We start from the raw sequence: 18,020 nt of genomic DNA on the forward strand, positions 1-18,020 counted from the left end.
AGTGTTTGAGTTCCCTGCAGGGCTTCGTGAAGAGTGTTACATAGAGCAAGGAACAGAAAATGTGGTTCTTTTTCATTTGTTATTTCAATTTACAAAATTTGTTTGCCATCTGTAAGGGTTATTTTTGGATATTTACCTTAAAATAAAAGCTGGTTATAATTCCTGAGCTCTACTTACGAACATTTTACATATCTAATGGAAAAGGCTCTTATATTTGCCTTTCAAATTGAACAGACCACTTTTAAGGATGAAAAGCCTAAATAGTTTAAACTTTGGTTGCTTGGTTTGGGAAACGTCAGCTTTCCCTATGGCATCCAAACCATGTTGAGGGTGTGTAATTATGTCCAGGTACAATACCAGTCTGCTTCCTTCCATTAACCAGGATCAAATGTAAGCCCAGATTGCTTAGTTAAAACTAGTTTGTAAATCTGAGTAACAAGGACTCTGAGGTTGAACTCTCTTAGTGATTCTTTCCTATGAGTTGGCTTTTTGAGAGGACTGAAAGTTAGAATTAGCTTAAAATTAACTTGGTTCATATTTTTTAAATTGTTCTCTTTCTAAACATTATTCCATGACACCTACAAGATTAAGACTTCAAAGGAAAAGAAAAATTTCATTTTAGAACTAGAGCTCTTTCTCCTGCATGAGATACATTGCAATATTAGAACAAATAAAGAACAGAGAAAGTTATCCAGTGGCTATCTTAGTTACCTAGTGCTGCTATAACAGAAATACCATTAAGTGGATGGCTTTAACAAAGAGAAATTTATTCTCTCACAGTTTAGAAGGCTAGAAGTCCAAATTCAGGGTGCCAGCTCTAGGGGAAGGTTTTCTCTCTCTCTTGGTTCTGGGGGAAGGTCCTTGTCGTCAATCTTCCTCTGGTCTAGGAGGTTCACTGTGCAGGAACCTCAAGTCCAAAGGACACACTCTGCTCCTGATGCTGCTTTCTTGGTGATATGTGTTCCCCGTCTCTATCCTCACTTCTCTCTTTTATATCCCAAAAGAGATTGATTTAAAATACAGCCTAACCTTGTAGATTGAGTCCTGCCTCATTAGCATCTTGTTGTTGTTGTTAGGTGCTGTCGAGTCGGTTCTGACTCATAGCAACCCTATGCACAACAGAACGAAACACTGCCCGGTCCTGAGCCGTCCTTACAATCCTTGTTATGCTTGAGCTCGTTGTTGTAGCCACTGTGTCAGTCCACATCGTTGAGGGTTTTCCTCTTTTCTGCTGACCCTGTACTCTGCCAAGCATGATGTCCTTTTCCAGGGACTGATCCCTCCTGACAACATATGCAAAGTATGTAAGTTGCAGTGTTGCCATCCTTGCCTCTAAGGAGCATTCTGGCTGTACTTCTTCTAAGACACATTTGTTTGTTCTTTTGGCAGTCCATGGTATATTTGATATTCTTCGCCAACACCACAATTCAAAGGTGTCAGTTCTTCTTTGGTCTTCTTTATTCATTGTCCAACTTTCACATCCATATGATGTGATCGGAAACACCATGGCTTGGGTCAGGCGCACCTTAGTCTTCAAGATGACATCTTTGCTCTTCAACACTTTAAAGAGGTCTTTGGCAGCAGATTTACCCAATGCAATGTGTCTTTCGATTTCTTGACTGCTGCTTCCATGGTTGATGATTGTGGATCCAAGTAAAATGAAATCCTTGACAACTTCAATCTTTTCTCTGTTTATCATGATGTTGCTTATTGGTCCAGTTGTGAGGATTTTTGTTTTCTTTATGTTGAGGTGCAATCCATACTGAAGGCTGTGGTCTTTGATCTTCATTAGTAAGTGCTTCAAGTCCTCTTCACTTTCAGCAAGCAAGTTTGTGTCATATGCATAACGCAGGTTGTTGATGAGTCTTCCTCCAATCCTGATGCCCCGTTCTTCTTCATATAGTCCAGCTTCTCGGATTATTTGCTCAGCATACGGATTAAATAGGTATGGTGAAAGAATACAACCCTGACGCATACCTTTCCTGACTTTAAACCAATCAGTATCCCCTGTGCTGTCCGAACAAGTGCCTCTTTATCTATGTAAAGGTTCCTAATGAGCACGATTAAGTGTTCTGGAATTCTCATTCTTCACAACGTTATCCATAATTTGTTATGATCCACACAGTCGAATGCCTTCGCATAGTCAGTAAAACACAGGTAAACATCCTTCTGGTATTCTCTGCTTTCAGCCAGGATCCATCTGACATCAGCAGTGATATCCCTGGTTCCACATCCTCTTCTGAATCCAGCCTGAATTTCTGGCAGTTCCCTGTCGATATACTGCTGCAGCTGTTTTTGAATGATCTTCAGCAAAATTTTGCTTGCGTGTGATATTAATGATATTGTTTTGTAATTTCCACATTCTGTTGGGTCACCTTTCTTGGGAATAGGCATAAATATGGATCTCTTCCAGTCAGTTGGCCAGGAAGCTGTCTTCCATATTTCTTGGCATAGACGAGTGAGCACCTCCAGTGCTGCATCCGTTTGTTGAAACTTCTCAATTTATATTCTGTCAGTTCCTGGAGCCTTGTTTTTTACCAATGCCTTCAGAGCAGCTTGGACTTCTTCCTTCAGTACCATCGGTTCCTAATCATATGCCACCTCTTGAAATGGTTGAACATTGACTAATTCTTTTTGGTATAATGATTCTGTGTATTCCTTCCATCTTCTTTTGATGCTTCCTGCGCCGTTTAATATTTTCCCCATAGAATCCTTCACTGTTGCAACTCGGGGCTTGAATTTTTTCTTTAGTTCTCTCAGCTTGAGAAATGCCAAGCATGTTCTTCCCTTTTGGTTTTCCATCTCCAGCTCTTTAACCATGTCATTATAATACTTTACTTTGTCTTCTCGAGACGCCCTTTGAAATCTTCTGTTCAGTTCTTTTACTTCAATTCTTCCTTTTGCTTTAGCTGCTTGACGTTCGAGAGCAAGTTTCAGAGTCTCCTCTGACATCCATCTTGGTCTTTTCTTTCTTTCTTGTCTTTTCAATGACCTCTTGCTTTCTTCATGTATGATGTCCTTGATGTCATTCCACAACTCATCTGGTCTTCAGTCACTAGCGTTCAGTGCGTCAAATCTATTCTTGAGATGGTCTCTAAATTCAGGTGGGATATACTCAAGGTCATATTTTGGTTCTCATGGACTTGCTCTGATTTTCTTCAGTTTCAGCTTGAACTTGCATATGAGCAATTGATGGTCTGTTCCACAGTCAGCCCCTGGCCTTGTTCCGACTGATGAGATTGAGCTTTTCCCTCGTCTTTTTCCACAGATGTAGTCAATTTGATTTCCGTGTGTTTCATCTGGCGAGGTCCACGTGTATAGTCGCCGTTTATGTTGGTGAAAGAAGGCATTTGCAATGAAGAAGTCGTTGGTCTTGCAAAATTCTATCATTCAATCTCTGGCATTGTTTCTATCACCAAGGCCATGTTTTCTAACTACTGATCCTTCTTCTTTGTTTCCATCTTTCGCATTCCAATCGCCAGTAATTATGAATGCATCCTGATTGCATGTTTGATCAATTTCAGACTGTAGTAGCTGATAAAAATCTTCTATTTCTTCATCTTTGGCCCTAGTGGTTGGTGCATAAATTTGAATAATAGTCGTATTAACTGGTCTTCCTTGTAGGCTTATGGATATTATCCTATCACTGACAGCGTTGTACTTCAGGATAGATCTTGAAACATTTTTTTTGACGATGAATGCAACACCATTCCTCTTCAAGCTGTCATTCCCAGCATACTAGACTATGTGATTCTCTGATTCGAAATGGCCAGTACCAGTCCATTTCAGCTCAGTACTGCCTAGGATATCGATGTTTATGCATTCCATTTCATTTTTGATAATTTCCAGTTTTCCTAGATTCATACTTCGTACATTCCAGGTTCCGATTATTAATGGATGTTTGCAGCTGTTTTCTTCTCACTTTGGGTCGTGCCACATCAGCAAATGAAGGTCGCGAAAGCTTTACTCCATCCACGTCATTACGGTTGACTCTACTTTGAGGAGGCAGCTCTTCCCCAGTCATCTTTTAAGTGCCTTCCAACGGGGGGGCTCATCTTCCAGCACTATATCAGACAATGTTTTGCTGATGTTCATAAGGTTTTCACTGGCTAATGCTTTTCAGAAGTAGACTGCCAGATCCTTCTTCCTAGTCTGTCTTAGTCTGGAAGCTCAGCTGAAACCTGTCCTCCATGGGTGACCCTGCCGGTATCTGAATACCAGCGGCATAGCTTCCCGCATCACAGCAACACACAAGCCCCCCCGCAGTACAACAAACTACAAACCGACAGACAGGTGTTAGCCCTCATTAACATAACTGCCTCTAATCCTGCCTCATTAACATCATAGAGGTAGGATTTACAACACATGGGAAAATCACATCAGGTGACAAAATGGTGGACAGGAACACAGTACTGGGAATCATGACCTAGCCAAGTTAACGCTCATTTTGGGGGGATACAATTCAAGCCATGACAGTGGCTGTTAATATAAATTTAGTTCTCCCTCTTCACTTTTGGAGTCTTGCCATTCCTCTTGTTTTCATGGTCCTTCTAGCTTCTGAGTTTGTGTTCTCCTGTGGTTCATGTCACTGAATAGGTTAAGAAATGCTCTGATAAGAATGTTGGTGTCATTTTGCAGCACAGTTTACAGCAGCAGTGAAAAGTAGCGCCAGGAAGTGTAAGGTAAAAAGGTTTAAAGGGTAATCAGGAGTTGGCATCATCATCTTTACTTGCTCAGCTCACCAGCATCCTCATTTGTTTTCTCCTAGCTGTCTGCTCTGTGCAAACACTTGGACAATCTGTGGGAAGAGCACCGTGGCAGTGTGGTCCTGTTCGCCTGGGTGCAGTTTCTTAAGGAAGATACCCTAGCGTACCTGAATATCGTCTCTCCTTTTGAGCTCAAGATGGGTTCTCAGGGAAAAGTGCAGAAAAGGGCAGCACAAGCCTCATCCAACACAGAGCTGGATTTTGGAGAAGCTGCTGGCTGTGATGTAGACCAAGAGGAAATTGTGGATGAGAGAGCCGTCCAGGATGTGGAGTCGTTGTCAAGTTTGATCCAGGAAATCTTGGACTTTGATCAGGCACAGCAGAAAAAATGCTTTAACAGTAAATTGTTCCTGTGCAGTATCTGTTTCTGTGACAAGCTGGGTAGTGAATGCATGTATTTCTTGGAGTGTAGGCATGTATACTGCAAAGCCTGTCTGAAGGACTACTTTGAAATCCAGATCAGAGATGGCCAAGTTCAGTGCCTCAACTGCCCAGAACCAAAGTGCCCTTCGGTGGCCACCCCGGGTCAGGTAACTTCTTACTCTGCTGGCAGCTGCCTTCTAATTCTCTTTCACAGAGAAGCAGTCTTCTCAGGAGCTCCCTTGATAGGGCGTATCAGGGCAGTGTGAGGCCGTGGAGCCAGCCCACAAGTTGTTTCACTGTATCTATCAAGAATTCTGGGGTCCCTTTAGGCAAATGTAAATGCTTCCTTTGCTGACCTTGGAATGGGTGGTCATAGGCAGAGATGAGTGTTAAGTAATTCTGATTATTTATTTTGTATATCTGCTAGGATCCCATCAACCTTGGGGAATTGCTAGCCTGTCTTTTTTATGTGATTGGGATCTGTAGGGGACATCCCTTGGAGTGGTTAATTGAATCATTTACAGACTTTAAGATTAGGACAGCCTACTTGCTTTGATTTTTTTTTTATAAGCTTTATTAAGGCATCATTTTTTTTTTCTTTTCTTTTTTTTTAATAACTTTTATTAAACTTCAAGTGAACGTTTACAAATCCAATCAGTCTGTCACACATAAGTTTACATACATCTCACTCCCTACTCCCACTTACTCTCTCCCTCTTGAGTCAGCCCTTTCAGTCTCTCCTTTCTTGACAATGTTGCCTGCTTCCCTCTCTCTCTATCCTCCCATCCCCCCTCCAGACAAGAGTTGCCAACACATTCTCAAGTGTCCACCTGATATAATTAGCTCACTCTTCATCAGCATCTCTCTCCCACCCGCTGACCAGTCCCTTTCATGTCTGATGAGTTGTCTTCGGGGATGGTTCCTGTCCTGTGTCAACAGAAGGTCTGGGGAGCGTGGCCGCTGGGATTCCTCTAGTCTCAGTCAGACCATTAAGTTTGGTCTTTTTATGAGAATTTGGGGTCTGCATCCCACTGATCTCCTGCTCCCTCAGGGGTCCTCTGCTGTGCTCCCTGTCAGGGCAGTCATCGATTGTGGCCGGGCACCACCTAGTTCTTCTAGTCTCAGGATGATGTAGGCCTCTGGTTCATGTGGCCCTTTCTGTCTCTCGGGCTCTTAGTTGTCATGTGGCCTTGGTGTTCTTCATTTTCCTTTGCTCCAGGTGGGTTGAGACCAATTGATGCATCTTAGATGGCCGTTTGTTAGCATTTAAGACCCCAGACACCACATTTCAAAGTGGGATGCAGAATGATTTCATAATAGAATTATTTTGCCAATTGACTTAGAAGTCCCCGCAAACCATGTTCCCCAGACTCCTGCGCTTGCTCCGCTGACCTTTGAAGCATTCATTTTATCCCGGAAACTTCTTTGCTTTTGGTCCAGTCCAATTGAGCTGACCTTCCATGTATTGAGTGTTGTCTTTCCCTTCACCTAAAGCAGTTCTTATCTACTAATTAATCAATAAAAAACCCTCTCCCACCCTCCCTCCCTCCCCCCCTCGTAACCACAAAAGTATGTGTTCTTCCCAGGTTTACTATTTCTCAAGATCTTATAATAGTGGTCTTATACAATATTTGTCCTTTTGCCTCTGACTCATTTCGCTCAGCATAATGCCTTCCAGGTTCTTCCATGTTATAAAATGTTTCAGAGATTCGTCACTGTTCTTTATCGATGCGTAGTATTCCATTGTGTGAATATACCACAATTTATTTACCCATTCATCCGTTGATGGACACCTTGGTTGCTTCCAACTTTTTGCTATTGTAAACAGAGCTGCAATAAACATGGGTGTGCATATATCTGTCTGTATGAAGGCTCTTGTATCTCTAGGGTATATTCCTAGGAGTGGGATTTCTGGGTTGTATGGTAGTTCTATTTCTAAGTGTTTAAGATAACGCCAGATAGATTTCCAAAGTGGTTGTACCATTTTACATTCCCACCAGCAGTGTATGAGAGTTCCAATCTCTCCGCAGCCTCTCCAACATTTATTATTTTGTGTTTTTTGGATTAATGCCAGTCTAGTTGGTGTGAGATGGAATCTCATCGTAGTTTTCATTTGCATTTCTCTAATGGCTAATGATCGAGAGCATTTTCTCATGTATCTGTTGGCTGCCTGAATATCTTCTTTAGTGAAATGTGTGTTCATATCCTTTGCCCACTTCTTGATTGGGTTGTTTGTCTTTTTGTGGTTGAGTTTTGACAGAATCATGTAGATTTTAGAGATCAGGCGCTGGTCGGAGATGTCATAGTTGAAGATTCTTTCCCAATCTGTAGGTGGTCTTTTTACTCTTTTGGTGAAGTCTTTAGATGAGCATAGGTGTTTGATTTTTAGGAGCTCCCAGTTATCGGGTTTCTCTTCATCATTTTTGGTAATGTTTTGTATTCTGTTTATACCTTGTATTAGGGCTCCTAGGGTTGTCCCAATTTTTTCTTCCATGATCTTTATCGTTTTAGTCTTTATATTTAGGTCTTTGATCCACTTGGAGTTAGTTTTTGTGCATGGTGTGAGGTATGGGTCCTGTTTCATTTTTTTGCAAATGGATATCCAGTTATGCCAGCACCGTTTGTTAAAAAGGCTATCTTTTCCCCAGTTAATTGACACTGGTCCTTTGTCAAATATCAGCTGCTCATACGTGGATGGATCTATGTCTGGGTTCTCAATTCTGTTCCATTGGTCTATGTGTCTGTTGTTGTACCAGTACCAGGCTGTTTTGACTACTGTGGCTGTATAATAGGTTCTGAAGTCAGGTAAGGTGAGGCCTCCCACTTTCTTCTTCTTTTTCAGTAGTGCTTTGCTTATCCGGGGCTTCTTTCCCTTCCATATGAAATTGGTGATTTGTTTCTCTATCCCCTTAAAATATGACATTGGAATTTGGATCGGAAGTGCGTTAAATGTATAGATGGCTTTTGGTAGAATAGACATTTTTACTATGTTAAGTCTTCCTATCCATGAGCAAGGTATGTTTTTCCACTTAAGTATGTCCTTTTGAATTTCTTGTAGTAGAGCTTTGTAGTTTTCTTTGTATAGGTCTTTTACATCTTTGGTAAGATTTATTCCTAAGTATCTTATCTTCTTGGGGGCTACTGTGAATGGTATTGATTTGGTTATTTCCTCTTCGGTGTTCTTTTTGTTGATGTAGAGGAATCCAAGTGATTTTTGTATGTTTATTTTATAACCTGAGACTCTGCCAAACTCTTCTATTAGTTTCAGTAGTTTTCTGGAGGATTCCTTAGGGTTTTCTGTGTATATAATCATGTCATCTGCAAATAGTGATAACTTGACTTCTTCCTTGCCAATCCGGATACCTTTTATTTCTTTGTCTAGCCTAATTGCCCTGGCTAAGACTTCCAACACGATGTTGAATAAGAGCGGTGATAAAGGGCATCCTTGTCTGGTTCCCGTTCTCAAGGGAAATGCTTTCAGGTTCTCTCCATTTAGAGTGATATTGGCTGTTGTCTTTGCATAGATGCCCTTTATTATGTTGAGGAATTTTCCTTCAATTCCTATTTTGGTAAGAGTTTTTATCATGAATGGGTGTTGGACTTTGTCAAATGCCTTTTCTGCATCAATTGATAAGATCATGTGGTTTTTGTCTTTTGTTTTATTTATGTGATGGATTACATTAATGGTTTTTCTGATATTAAACCAGCCTTGCATACCTGGTATAAATCCCACTTGATCAGGGTGAATTATTTTTTTGATGTGTTGTTGGATTCTATTGGCTAGAATTTTGTTGAGGATTTTTGCATCAATGTTCATGAGGGATATAGGTCTATAATTTTCTTTTTTTGTAATGTCTTTACCTGGTTTTGGTATCAGGGAGATGGTGGCGTCATAGAATGAATTGGGTAGTATTCCGTCATTTTCTATGCTTTGGAATACCTTTAGTAGTAGTGGTGTTAACTCTTCTCTGAAAGTTTGGTAGAACTCTGCAGTGAAGCCGTCCGGGCCAGGGCTTTTTTTTGTTGGGAGTTTTTTGATTACCGTTTCAATCTCTTTTTTTGTTATGGGTCTATTTAGTTGTTCTACTTCTGAATGTGTTAGTTTAGGTAGGTAGTGTTTTTCCAGGAATTCATCCATTTCTTCTAGGTTTTCAAATTTGTTAGAGTACAATTTTTCATAATAATCTGAAATGATTCTTTTAATTTCATTTGGTTCTGTTGTGATGTGGTCCTTCTCATTTCTTATTCGGGTTATTTGTTTCCTTTCCTGTATTTCTTTAGTCAGTCTAGCCAATGGTTTATCAATTTTGTTAATTTTTTCAAAGAACCAGCTTTTGGCTTTGTTAATTCTTTCGATTGTTTTTCTGTTCTCTAATTCATTTAGTTCAGCTCTAATTTTTATTATTTGTTTTCTTCTGGTGCCTGATGGATTCTTTTGTTGCTCACTTTCTATTTGTTCAAGTTGTAGGGACAGTTCTCTGATTTTGGCTCTTTCTTCTTTTTGTATGTGTGCATTTATTGATATAAATTGGCCTCTGAGCACTGCTTTTGCTGTGTCCCAGAGGTTTTGTTAGGAAGTATTTTCATTCTCGTTGCTTTCTATGAATTTCCTTATTCCCTCCTTGATGTCTTCTATAACCCAGTCTTTTTTCAGGAGGGTATTGTTCATTTTCCAAGTATTTGATTTCTTTTCCCTAGTTTTTCTGTTATTGATTTCTAGTTTTATTGCCTTGTGGTCTGAGAAGATGCTTTGTAATATTTCGATGTTTTGGACTCTGCAAAGGTTTGTTTTATGACCTAATATGTGGTCTATTCTAGAGAATGTTCCATGTGCGCTAGAAAAAAAAGTATATTTTGCAGCAGTTGGGTGGAGAGTTCTGTATAAGTCAATGAGGTCAAGTTGGTTGATTGTTGTAATTAGATCTTCCGTGTCTCTGTTGAGCTTCTTACTGGATGTCCTGTCCTTCTCCGAAAGTGGTGTATTGAAGTCTCCTACTATAATTGTGGAGGTATCTATCTCGCTTTTCAATTCTGTTAAAATTTGATTTATGTATCTTGCAGCCCTGTCATTGGGTGCGTAAATATTTAATATGGTTATGTCTTCCTGATCAATTGTCCCTTTTATCATTATATATCCTTTGTGGTGGATTTAAGTCTAAAGTCTATTTTGTCAGAAATTAATATTGCTACTCCTCTTCTTTTTTGCTTATTGTTTGCTTGATATACTTTTTTCCATCCTTTGAGTTTTAGTTTGTTTGTGTCTCTAAGTCTAAGGTGTGTCTCTTGTAGGCAGCATATAGATGGATCGTGTTTCTTTATCCAGTCTGTGACTCTCTGTCTCTTTATTGGTGCATTTAGTCCATTTACATTCAGGGTAATTATAGATAAATAAGTTTTTAGTGCTGTCATTTTGATGCCTTTTTATGTGTGTTGTTGACAATTTCATTTTTCCACATACTTTTTTGTGCTGAGGCGTTTTTCTTAGTAAATTGTGAGATCCTCATTTTCATAGTGCTTGACTTTATGTTAGTTGAGTCGTTACGTTTTTCTTGGTTTTTATCTTGAGCTATAGAGTTGTTATACCTTTTTGTGGTTACCTTATTATTTACCCCTATTTTTCTAAGTAAAAACCTAATTTGTATTGTTCTATATCGCCTTGTATCACTCTCCATATGGCAGTTCAATGTCTCCTGTATTTAGTCCCTCTTTTTGATTATTGTGATCTTTTACCTATTGACTTCCATGATTCCCTGTTATGTGTATTTTTATTTATTTTTTTTAATTAATCTTAATTTGTTTGTTTTTGTGATTTCCCTATTTGAGTTGATATCAGGACGTTCTGTTTTGTGACCTTGTGTTGTGCTGATATCTGATATTATTGGTTCTCTGACCAAACAATATCCTTTAGTATTTCTTGTAGCTTTGGTTTGGTTTTTGCAAATTCTCTAAACTTGTGTTTGTCTGTAAATATCTTAATTTCGCCTTCATATTTCAGAGAGAGTTTTGCTGGATATATGATCCTTGGCTGGCAGTTTTTCTCCTTCAGTGTTCTGTATATGTCGTCCCATTCCCTTCTTGCCTGCATGGTTTCTGCTGAGTAGTCAGAACATATTCTTATTGATTCTCCCTTGAAGGAAACCTTTCTTTTCTCCCTGGCTGCTTTTAAAATTTTCTGTTTATCTTTGGTTTTGGTGAGTTTGATGATAATATGTCTTGGTGTTTTTCTTTTTGTATCAATCTTAAATGGGGTTCGATGAGCATCTTGGATAGCTATCCTTTCGTCTTTCATGATGTCAGGGAAGTTTTCTGTCAGGAGTTCTTCAACTATTTTCTCTGTGTTTTCTGTCCCCCCTCCCTGTTCTGGGACTCCAATCACCCGCAGGTTATCCTTCTTGATAGAGTCCCACATAATTCTTAGGGTTTCTTCATTTTTTTAAATTCTTTTATTCAATTTTTTTTCAGCTATGTTGGTGTCGATTCCCTGGTCCTCCAGATGTCCCAGCCTGCATTCTAATTGCTCGAGTCTGCTCCTCTGACTTCCTAGTGCGTTGTCTAATTCTGTTATTTTATTGTTAATCTTTTGGATTTCTACATGTTGTCTCTCTATGGATTCTTGCAACTTATTAATTTTTCCAGTATGTTCTTGAATAATCTTTTTGAGTTCTTCAACAGTTTTATCAGTGTGTTCCTTGGCTTTTTCTGCAGTTATCCTAATTTCATTTGTGATATCATTAAGCATTCTGTAAATTAGTTTTTTATATTCTGTATCTGATAATTCCAAGATTGTATCTTCATTTGGGAAAGGTTTTGATTCTTTTGTTTGGGGGGTTGGAGAAGCTGTCACGGTCTGCTTCTTTAAGTGGTTTGATATGGATTGTTGTCTCCGAGCCATCACTGGGAAACTAGTTTTTCCAGAAAATCCGCTAAAAAAAAAATGCAGTCAGATCCCTATCAGAGTTCTCCCTCTGGCTCAGGCTATTCAGATGTTAATGAAGCCGTCTGGGGAGGGTGGGGGAGGGAACAGAGAGATAGGAGAGTAGCACCTCAGAGTATAGCCAGAGTTGCTTGTCTTGCTTGGAATGACTGTTATATCTGAGATTCCCGCGGGCGCGTCGCCTATGTGTGCTGGCTGTGTGGAGATTGCCCCCGGGGGGTCTGGCCCGCTGGAGTCACGGTCAGATCCTCCGCTTCCAGCCCCACGCCCAGCGTCAAGGCACCCCTACTGGGACGGTGCACTCTCGACTCCAAAATCAGTCGCTGCCTCCCGGGGACTTCTCCTCCCTCCAGCCGCGTGGCCGTGCCGCCCCGAGAACCAGTTGAGCCTCCTCCAGGGGTTAGTTCAGATGGGTGGAGCAGGTCCCCGTGCTTGTGCCGTGACCGAGTGTCCCAGCTGGGACGCTGTTCTCCCCGCTCCAATACCAGTCGCTGCCTCCCGGGGACTTCTCCTACCGGCTGCGTCCCACGCTGCCCGCGCGACCCGGCTGGTCCCCTTCCCGGGGTTAGTTCAGGGGGGTGGAGCAACTCTCCGTGTTTATGGCGTACCTGCGTCCAGTCCAAATCCGTGCGGGACGGTTCCCCGGCTCGGATGCTGCTCTTTCTGCTCCAAGACCAGTCACTGCCTCCCAGGGACTTCTCCTACCGGCTGCGTCCCACGCCGCCCGTGGAACCGGCTGGTCCCCCTCCCGGGGTTAGTTCAGGAGGGTGGAGCAGGTCTCTGTGCTTGTGCCGTACCTGACTGGTACGCTGGCTCCAGGCTCTGGAAACAATCGTTGCTTCCCCGTATTAGTTCATTCTCCGTCTCTAAATCTGTGTTTGTTGTTCAGGGTTCGTAGATTGTTATGTATGTGATCGATTCACTTGTTTTTCCGTGTCTTTGTTGTAAGAGGGATCCGAGGTAGCGTCTGCCTAGTCCGCCATCTTGGCTCCGCCCCTAAGGCATCATTTTTATTACAATAAACTGTACCCACTTAAAGTACACGGTTTCCTTAGTTTTGACAAATGTGTAGACCCTCGTAACTACCACCTCAGTCAAGATATAGACTATTTTCATACTTGATCTGATTTTGAAGTGAGACGGGGTTTTCATTTATGTGCCCATCTGGTTTGCCCCAGCATCGCAAGGATCTCCTGAGGATCAAAACTCGTTGGGGAATCATTAGACCTATGGTGTTTTGTATTTTCCTTCAGGTCAGAGAGCTAGTGGAAGCAGAGTTATTTGCCCGTTATGACCACCTTCTCCTCCAGTCCACCTTGGACCTGATGGCAGATGTGGTATACTGCCCCCGCCCATGCTGCCAGCTGCCCGTAATGCAAGAGCCTGGCTGCACCATGGCCATCTGCCCCAGCTGCAATTTTGCCTTCTGTACCTTGTGCAGATTGACCTACCATGGGGTCTCTCCCTGTAACGTGACAGCAGGTAAGTTGTAGCCAAGTGAGCTGAACTCCCTTACCTCCCCCCTCCCCAGCTCCCACCCCAAAGAAAGTCATATCATTTCAGTTTGGAAGTATTCATTCAATAAACGTTTTGGGAACAATTACTGTCCTGGGCACTGGTGATAGAGTAGTGACCAAAAGAAACAAAATCTCTGCCCTCATGGAACTTATATTCTAGTGAAGGAGACAGGCAAACAAAATAAATAAGAGTATTAGGTGGTGGTAAGTACTAAGGGGAGCCCTGGTGGTACAGTAGATAAGAGCTTGGCTGCTAACGAAAAGCAGGAGTTCAAATCCATCAGCTGCTCCTTGGAAACTCTATGGGGCAGTTCTACTCTGTCCTACAGGGTTGGTTTGAGTCGGAATTGACTGGATGGCAACGGGTTTGGTTTTGGTTTAAAGTGCTAAGTAGGAAAAAATAAATAAAGCAAGGGGAGGATATGAAATGTTCTGAGTGGGAGAGGGTTTGGGATTTTAGTTAGGAAAGCAAGGGGAAGCCTTACTGGCAAAACGGTTTGAGTAAAGACTTGATTGAAGTAAGGAAACAAGCCATGCAGATATCAGGGGGAACATTCCAGGAGAAGGAACGGCAAGGTACTTTCTACCTAAGACCATGGAATAATCTAGATCCTGGGTGGCACATGTCGAGTATCTAAGCTGCCACTCGTGTTTCCATGGCACATGTGTCCGACCAGTCATCAAGTGCTCTCTCACTGAGCCTATGAAAGCCTCAGCATCTTCCTCAATGTAGTGCTTCAGAAAGTCACCATCTATTGAAGTAGGCATAGGAGGTGAAACCTGTTTGCCATTTCTGATCTAGATAAGGACTGGGAAATCAGGCCCCTGACATTGGTTTAGCTGGACTTTGGTCCAGTTTGACTTAGTCTCACTCTCATACGTAACAGGGATGATAATAATAATAGCTACTTCATAGGTTATCGTGAGGATGAACAAACCGATGTAGTGCTACTCAGAGTAGGTAAATTTGTTTTCCCGATCAATGATGAGGTAAGTGTAGAAAATGACCGTCAGGGTTAGAAACTTTTATGGCAATTTAACAGAGTAATTTTCTGTCCGTCAAATCTAATTATAAAAATTTAGGCTTATATTTTTTGTCTTTAATTTTTCTAGTAATTCATTATCATTGTAATTTACCAAAGTATTGGCCCATGACAGGTTGGGGGGAAAAACTGGTCCTTCACCATAAATAGTTTGAGAAACAGTGAGCAAATACATGCAAAATACAAAGTGTTAATAAAAAAAAAAAAATTTTTTTTTTTTTTAATTATTACTAAGTTACTAATTGCTACTGTTAGCAGAGTGTCATTATCTCCTAGGAAGTACCATAAGAGGAAGGAGTGAGTAGACATTCCACTTGTCCAGGGCAGAGTCTTGTGGGCAGGAGGAGCTGGGTTGGAGAACTCACCTAAGTATATTATCAACCTTTACTTTAGTAACCTTATTATTGAGAGGCTGAAATACATTTGAGGCATTTCACAGCATTCAGGGCCTTCAGCAAAATTAGGAAGACACACACACACACACACAATACTACCACATAAAATATATGAACTACTAACAATTTTATTATTTTGAGACTATTAGAGCAATAACCTGTTGTGCTTAAGATGTCTAGGAACACAAAAATGCTTTGAATGATTAGAGGGGTGAAACGGTCCATGTCTGCTATCTTGAATTAGAGGTGATGGAGCCGTGGGATTAACAGGTGAAGGAAAAGAATGCGGCTGTGATTCTGCCCCAGGTGATGTCCACTGCGTAAAAAGAGACAGACCTTTAAGTAATATGGGGAAAGTAAACTAATAAAATAACAAGAACATTGTTGAGAGAGGTTTTTGAAGCTAATTAGTGGCGTTGAAAAATTAAGGTAATAGAATTACGAAAAAAGCCTCTCGTCTGTAAGTAAAACCTTTGTGAATGGATGCCTGGTTCATCTGCGTTAAGTAACAGAGCAATAGAAATCAGTTGGCAGGAGGAACCTCTTAGCACCTGTAACAAAGCATAGCACAGGGTGAGACTGAGGGTGGTAAATTGTATTCACTGATTTTTTAAAATACAAAACTGAACAGTTAGTCTTTGCCCTTAAGCCACAGACGCTTTTGTGTATTGGCCAAGCCTTGCTTACCAGATGGTAGGTGATGCTGACCTAGTGGAAAATCAGTAAACATGTCTGTTTCAACCTTTGTGTCTTTTAGGTAAGTCAGTCTTTAACTAAAAAAAAAAACTGTGTACTATTAATTGCACAAATATATCAACATTAATAAATCAAAGGGGAAAAAACTCCATTAGTCTTCTACCATTAGCAAATCCATGTTTTTTTAGTTGGGGCACTCCCTTCCGTTCTTTGTGAGCTGTGCGTGTATAATTTACACATTTGTAATGTAAGTGTAATTTTTTTCTGAATTCTATAATGAGCATTTTAATTGCGTTACAGCCATTCCAAGTTTCTAATAACTGACTATTATGTCCTTAAATGGCTCTCCCACACGTAATTGCCCCCTGGGACGTTTAACCTGTTTGCCGTAGTTATACACATCTCTACCCGTATGCCTTTACTTTGGATTAATTCCTTAGGATAAAGCCCCAGGAATAGCGTTATTGAGTAGTCAAAGGTTATGGTCGTTTTTAATATTTTTTAGTCAGCACTGCAAAATTGTTTAAAAGTTAATTTTCCATTTCACTTTCTAGAGAAGTTAATGGACTTGCGAAATGAGTACCTGAAAGCAGATGAGGCCAGTAAAAGATTTTTGGAACAGAGGTATGGTAAGAGGGTGATTCAGAAGGCACTGGAAGAGATGGAAAGTAAGGAGTGGCTAGAAAAGAACTCAAAGAGCTGCCCGTGCTGTGGAACTCCCATAGAGGTAAATATTTCTGGACAGACTTGAATGTCAACAAGACTTGCAAGCATGTTACGATTGCCTCAAGAAGCCTGATAGTCAATTTTATGACTTATTAAGAAAACACGTTCTGGTATCTATTGAGCCTTCTTACTTAGCAGATGCAAATTTATTACTAGATATTGTTATTTACCTTAAATGTATGTAGGCTTCCTTTTTGAAGTGCTTTTACACAGTGACAATTGTCCTCACACACATACACACACAAAAACCAACCAAGCCAGTTGCTGTGGAGTCAGTTCCAACTCAGGGCCACCCCTTGTGTGTCAGGGTAGAACTGCCCTGTAGGTTTTCAATGGCTCTGATCTGTCAGCAGTAGATCACCAGGCCTTTCTTCCCAGGTCCCTTTGGGTGGACTTGAATCGCCAACTCTTCAGTTAGTAGCCAAGTGCTTAAACTGTTTGCACCACCCAGGGAATGCTTCTCACATTATATCCACCTGAAAATTGAATAGGTTATAAGGAGGCCATACTAGAGCTACAAACAACTCTTAACTCATTTATGATTTAAAAAAAAAAAAAAAAATCAAGTCTGACTTTTCCTCAAAACTATGCTGAGATGTAGAACACCTGTTTAGCAATTTTTCCATTAATCTGAGCCAAAATAATTAGGTAAGTCTTAATTCATTTTAAAATTGAAATGTATTTTGCCTTTGATCTACTGTTCCATTCTACTATGTCTGAACTGAACCTAATGAGGTGATTCTCTACTTACTCCATGAAGGAAACTGGCATTATGTTTAGTCACCTCTGGCACGCCTGAGTCCTGTAATAGAGTGGGAATTTGATACTTAGATTTATGTAAAAAACATAAAATCACACGTTTTAAATCCAAACATTTTAACATTAATCTGTTACTACACATTCCGCATATAATATGCATGTGTGGCTTTTATCTAGTGTTTATTAGAAGAGATTTTGCTAAGTGTCTAGTGGTAGGAGCACCTGCTACATATTTTCCTTAATGCTTATTTTGCATTATAAGTAATATAGTTTTTGAAGTGTTACCTGTATATCTTGACCTTGTATGAGCAAAGGGAAAAGACTAGGAAAATGTTGTACTAAATCTTTTTGGCAAGTGTGTTTCTCTTTTGCTTTTACAGCCTGGATATTTTTCTCTTTCTATTCTTCCCACCAGAAATTAGATGGGTGTAACAAGATGACATGTACTGGCTGTATGCAGTATTTCTGCTGGATTTGCATGGGTTCTCTCTCTAGAGCAAACCCATATAAACATTTTAATGATCCTGCTTCCCCCTGTTTTAACCGGTATGTATACACAGACCTCCCCAGGCATGGCAGCAATTTGTGGTACTTGATTTGCAGATCACAAGTCTAATGTTTTACTTAAGTACTTGGACTTATTAGAGAGAATTCTCTGACCTGTTTTCCCATACATATGAATTTCTATATTACTTTCTCAAAAATGAGTTTTAGATTGGGAACATAACACTATCTAGAATTTTTTATTTTTTAACCTCCCCAACATTTATAGTGAGAATTTTCAAATATACAGAAAAGTTGAAAGGATAGCATTGTGAATA

General features: G+C 40.5%; 1 protein-coding gene across 4 annotated transcripts in view; it reads left to right on the top strand.

Annotated features, from left to right (window-relative positions):
- RNF14 (ring finger protein 14) overlaps positions 1-18,020 on the top strand; it is a 32,090-nt gene that overhangs the window by 10,283 nt on the left and 3,787 nt on the right. For all 4 annotated transcript variants that reach the window (XM_003404571.4, XM_010591409.3, XM_023550122.2 and 1 more), the window contains exons 4-7: positions 4,769-5,296; positions 13,317-13,545; positions 16,269-16,441; positions 17,615-17,745. In XM_003404571.4, the coding sequence (XP_003404619.1) occupies positions 4,769-5,296; positions 13,317-13,545; positions 16,269-16,441; positions 17,615-17,745 (1,061 nt within the window). The remainder of the gene's footprint in view (positions 1-4,768; positions 5,297-13,316; positions 13,546-16,268; positions 16,442-17,614; positions 17,746-18,020) is intronic.

Source organism: Loxodonta africana, chromosome 2 (assembly GCF_030014295.1).
Source record: "Loxodonta africana isolate mLoxAfr1 chromosome 2, mLoxAfr1.hap2, whole genome shotgun sequence".
NCBI lineage: Eukaryota > Metazoa > Chordata > Mammalia > Proboscidea > Elephantidae > Loxodonta > Loxodonta africana.